The sequence below is a fragment of the Vespa mandarinia genome, chromosome 2 (assembly GCF_050613455.1).
Source record: "Vespa mandarinia isolate Hongniang chromosome 2, ASM5061345v1, whole genome shotgun sequence".
Lineage (NCBI taxonomy): Eukaryota > Metazoa > Arthropoda > Insecta > Hymenoptera > Vespidae > Vespa > Vespa mandarinia.
Window position 1 is genome coordinate 4,602,501 of NC_140811.1, and position 5,000 is coordinate 4,607,500.

At 37.4% G+C, this 5,000-nt stretch overlaps 1 protein-coding gene across 12 annotated transcripts in view; it reads left to right on the forward strand.

Moving 5' to 3' along the window:
• Positions 1 to 5,000, forward strand: part of LOC118451580 (EGFR adapter protein) — a 197,976-nt gene that overhangs the window by 187,138 nt on the left and 5,838 nt on the right. For all 12 annotated transcript variants that reach the window (XM_085664632.1, XM_085664634.1, XM_035888288.2 and 9 more), the window contains 3 exons: positions 2,425 to 2,571; positions 3,939 to 4,127; positions 4,677 to 5,000. The exon at positions 4,677 to 5,000 is cut by the window's right edge and continues 116 nt beyond it. In XM_085664632.1, coding sequence (XP_085520758.1) covers positions 2,425 to 2,571; positions 3,939 to 4,127; positions 4,677 to 5,000 — 660 coding nt within the window. The remainder of the gene's footprint in view (positions 1 to 2,424; positions 2,572 to 3,938; positions 4,128 to 4,676) is intronic.

Genomic DNA, 5,000 nt, shown 5'->3' on the forward strand with positions numbered 1-5,000 from the left:
TAGATTTTATATATCGATTATTTCAAAATCATCGATATATTAAATAAATAATTTATATATGCGATAATATACTAAAATAAAATATTTTGAATTAATCGATATCATATATAAAATCAATAATCATGAAGTCTCACGAGAAGAACTCGAGGAAAGTAAGTATTCGAGAGCGGTAACTCTGATCTGCACGAAAATTAAATGACCGATTTGCTAGACTCGAAGAGATAGGAAGTACAAAGTTTCCCTTTCCAATTCGATCTAACCATCGAATCGCATCGTTCGGAGTTCGCGTCTGGCCTTTGACGCTGAGCAAGAGCGCGGTGGGTCGTACGAGAGGGTCGCTTAATTAATTGAAATTCTCTGCCGCGGCATCGATTAGTCCGTCGAGCGGATGTGGGCCGATCGGAGGACCAAACCGTGCTAACCATCGAGTCGCCGATACGAATTAAGCGGTCGTCTTTGCGGCGATGAACTCGATCGATATTTACTTTAGGTAGACCGCTCATCAATGAATCGCAACAAAAAATACAATGAAAAATTAAATTTTTTAAAAAAACATTCACCGACCTTACCTTATGACTGTCAAATTCTAAACGTTTCTCTCGAAATTATATTTTCCTAATCATAGGATCACATATTATTGTGAATTTTTGTATTTTCCTTTATTTTTTTTTTTTTTTTTTTTTATTATTTAATTGCATCCTGTAAACATCTTTTTTTTTTAAACTCTTATTTTTTCAAATAATGTTGATTTAAGAGATTTCGTAAAATCGGAAGTTAATCGCCTGGATATAAATAATATTTTCCGAGCTAAGGTTGACGGCGTAACTCACACAATCAATATTTTATCATGATATTTCTTTCAGTAATTTAAAAAAAAATATGCATATTTTATAGAATATATAATTATAACCAGATCTGATATGCCTAATCGTTTTTACGCTTTTCCTGTTGTCTCTGGCCAATATTATCTTGTTTGTCAGAAGACATTCACTTCGCTACAGTTTATCATGAGTATTCTTTGTGAAAGCTTTTGAACATGTCATCGGGCCATATAGCGAAAGAGAAAAGATCGATTCTCAGGATTTCGATAGCGCGGCAGAGTTCTAAAAACGGCATAAGTATATAATACATATGTAGGTATCGGTATTTATAAAGCCCGCGTAAAGATCGATAAATGATATACCCGGAGTAAATAGCAAATACATTCTCTAACCAGAAGAGAAGAGGAAAAGTGACTTTATTAAAATTAAATCCGTGATCCTACAATTTTTTGGGAACTCAGCCCGGATAGTTGGACTGAGGCGGACGTTGACGGACACAGTACAGTGACGCTGAGTGTGATAACGGTGAGTGCGATAACGCTGAGTGCGACAGAATTGGATACGGGTTTGGTACTCTCTGTGAATTGACGAAAGAATAGAAAGTGAGATGATTCTTATGAGAAACACGTCCAAATTTTCAATGCAAGAACTCAAAGATAAAGCTCAAGATATTCGAGTTAAATAGAAGAATTTGGACTGGATCAAAGAATGATCTGATAAAACGTTCGAATGAAACAGATCTTGGGCAAGCAGTCGATTTCATGAACCAAATAACGTGCAAAGTGATCCATCGGACAACCAGAAGCAGAATTTGAATGCGTCTGGAATGATCGCGATAGACGTGTGCAAGACGAAAGTGTCCCGGTGAGAGATGGGAAGAAAGAGCTTTTTGAGCAAGAACTTGCGCGATGAAAGAAGTGACGCGACGAAAGCAGGAATTTTTTGGAGAAAAGATTGGAAAACGAGGCGAGAATGAGTTAGACGAAGTCACGGAGAACGCTGAGACGATTGAGACGCTGCCAAATATAACAGCGATCGCCAAATGATATGGGATATTTCGGCGGAACGAACAACTCCTGGGAAGTATGAGAAGTGCGGCTTCTCATGACCAAATCTGATATGCTTGATCGTGATTATTCTTTTTCTGTTGTCTCTACTGCGTGATATTATCTTATTTGTTAGAAGACATTCCCTTCGTGACGTTTGATCACGCGGTTTCGTCGTAAAAGCTATTGAACGTGTCGTCGTCGGGCTAACACAGCGAAAGTGAGAAAAGATCGACTCTCGGGAGTTTGATAGCGCGGCAGTGTTTCAAAAGCGGCAAGATTAAACGTATGTATCGATATTAGTAAACATCGCGTTAAGATCGATAAATGATATATCCGGAATAAATAATGATATAAATATTCTTTAACCAGAAAAAGGAAGAGTTATTTTATTAAAATTAAACTCGTCCAATATATACAACATTATACTCCTTTACCACAATTGAAACAATAAAATATGTCTTTTAATTTTGTATCGTATTATGATACATTCTACATGCAATCAAATCTTAGGACAAAACATTAACTCATTTTTATTCATTTCTCTATATTTATAGGCGGAAGAATTGAACACCATAGTCGGCAATGCTTTTCGTATGGCGTACGTGGCGCAGCTCCAGCGCCAACCGATCCTTCAGGATGTAATCTCGCCGCAATCCTCACCACACTATCGCAAGGACAAACAGGAACATCGAACCTCCTGGGTGGGTTATTTAATTCTTTTCATTTTATTTCCTTTCGACGTTTCTTATTTCCGCTTCAAAATTCGAAAGGATAAATCGAAACTTTTCCTTTTACCTTTTGCCTTCAACAAATAATTTTTCAATGATATTAAGTTAAAACGTTATATTTACTTGTGCATATAAGCAAGCAATCGTGTCAATGAACTATCTACATATTATATATACTAACATATATATATATATATATATATATATATATATATATATGTTTATTAATAAGAGGAGAATCTATTCATAAAGATCGAAGCATACTTGACTATATTTCTCTCTCTTTCTCTTTCTCTCTCTCTTTTTCTTTCTCTTTCTCTTTCTCTTACACACACGACGGCACTGCTGACTCCAGTAGGTGTCCCATTTACAGGCCACCGCGTTAATTATAAATTCGAGCCGAGTCCCACGGCGGCGTCGCGTTTCTGAGTAAACGGTCAGTTCGTTCCTCGCGGGCTATCCGGTTCTTCTCTCCGGGAGATCTTCCACGGAATCGTCAGATTCTGAAACGATCCTCGAATATTCAAGTATTCGTTTTACGAGCACATGTTGAGTCCACAGACATCAGGACTTCTCTCTGATCTACCTTTGAGATTTTCCCGAATTCGCGATTGGCAAGTAGTAAACTTCCTAGACAACGACGACAACGACGAAACAGTGACGATTGTATTCCTCGTGTCCAGCCATTGAAAAATTTATCAACTCTTTTTCACGCCTTTTTCCTTTTTCATGAAGGACTTTTCTATTTTCCCAGAGACACGTAAATTTTCCTCGCGTCTTTCATTATTCATACCACCGACTTGATTTCCTCGTGAAACATTGTAAAATCGTCCTTTTCCATCCCCATTCTTTTATACTCTCTCATCGTACTTTCTCAAACTCGATTTAGCTCATTCGCACGAGAATACTTTCGGAAAAACTAATTTAACCAAAACTGTTGCTTACTGAGAGGCACAGTTTATTATTAAGAAATTAAAGTCTAAAATTAAAATGAATCATTGATTTTGTAAATAATTATCTAATGAAACAAACTTCGCCTTTTAAATAGATCCTCTAATCTTTTATAAAAAAAAAAAAAAAAAAGTAATCTCTAGATAATTTTCTTCAACTTTTATCGAAGTCGATTAAATCAACGTTTCGTCACATGATATTCATTTATACGTTTAGAAATTATCGACGATAAAGAGAAATAAACGATCTGTCTGTAAACGAAGAATTCCCTCTCTCTCTCTCTCTCTCTCTCTCTCTCTCTCTCTCTCTCTCTCTCTCTCTCTCTCTCTCTCTCTCTCTCTCTCTCTCTCTCTCTCTCTCTCTAATATGAACATTTTTTTCACCAACAGAACAAATCTTTGTCCGGCGACAGTTCGATCGCCGGGAGCGGAGGCGGTTGCAGGAATTCGTCCTCGAATTCGTGGCTGAAAAGTCGGACGTCGCCCACGTCCAGAAGTGGAAGCGGTTCGTCCGCAGCGGACATGAACGTACAGCTCGGCAGCGCCGGCTCGCCCACGTTGCGACTAGCCAGCGTAAAGGTGGGTGCGCGTACTCTATTTCCTTTCTAACAAAGGGTATCACTGTCACGATTTCCCCGAACATGACTATTGGCTGATACTTGGACGTTTTCATAACGGCTGGAAAGCGTTCGCTATTCGAAAAAGAAAAAAAAAGAACGAAGATACACGTTACATATTGAATGAATTCACAAAGTGAATGCTTATCTTAATAAAAAAAAAAAAAAAAAAAATATCGAAGAAATGTTTTACGACGATTTAATGCTATAAAATATTTACACTTTTGTCCAATAATATTACTTAATTACAAATAAATTTTCATGTTTTTCATTTACTTACTCGTCGTTAAATATTGACTTTTAACAGATTATGATAAGCCAGTTTATGCATAATATATAGCTATACATACAATATATACATATATATATATATATATATAATGTGTTATGAGTTATATATTTTATTCTCTAATTTTATTGCAATAACAAAAACACTTAATAATTGTGTTTCCTTTTAAAAACGAAACAAAGAAAAAAAAAAAGCAATGAAATAAAATGATTTTTTTAACAGACACCAAATTCCATCCCGGGTCTACGGCCGTCGCATAATTTTACGAATGTCCTCGGTCCAATAACGAACGAGGATGAGCCGAAAAGTATTTCGCAGCAAAGTACGCCGAGTAGCGATGAGAGCAATTCACCAACGGAGTTGAATTCGTATAAGAGACTGACGGACAAGCCACCGCTGATAAAGCGTCTGGCGATGGGCCTAACCGGTGGGCGCGACGTTCTCGGATTAAATGGTGAAGACGACAGCTGTCCCCTCGTAAGCGGTAGCAGCACACCAACTAGCCCCTCAAACAGGCCACATTCCGGTGGCTATATCAACGAAGCG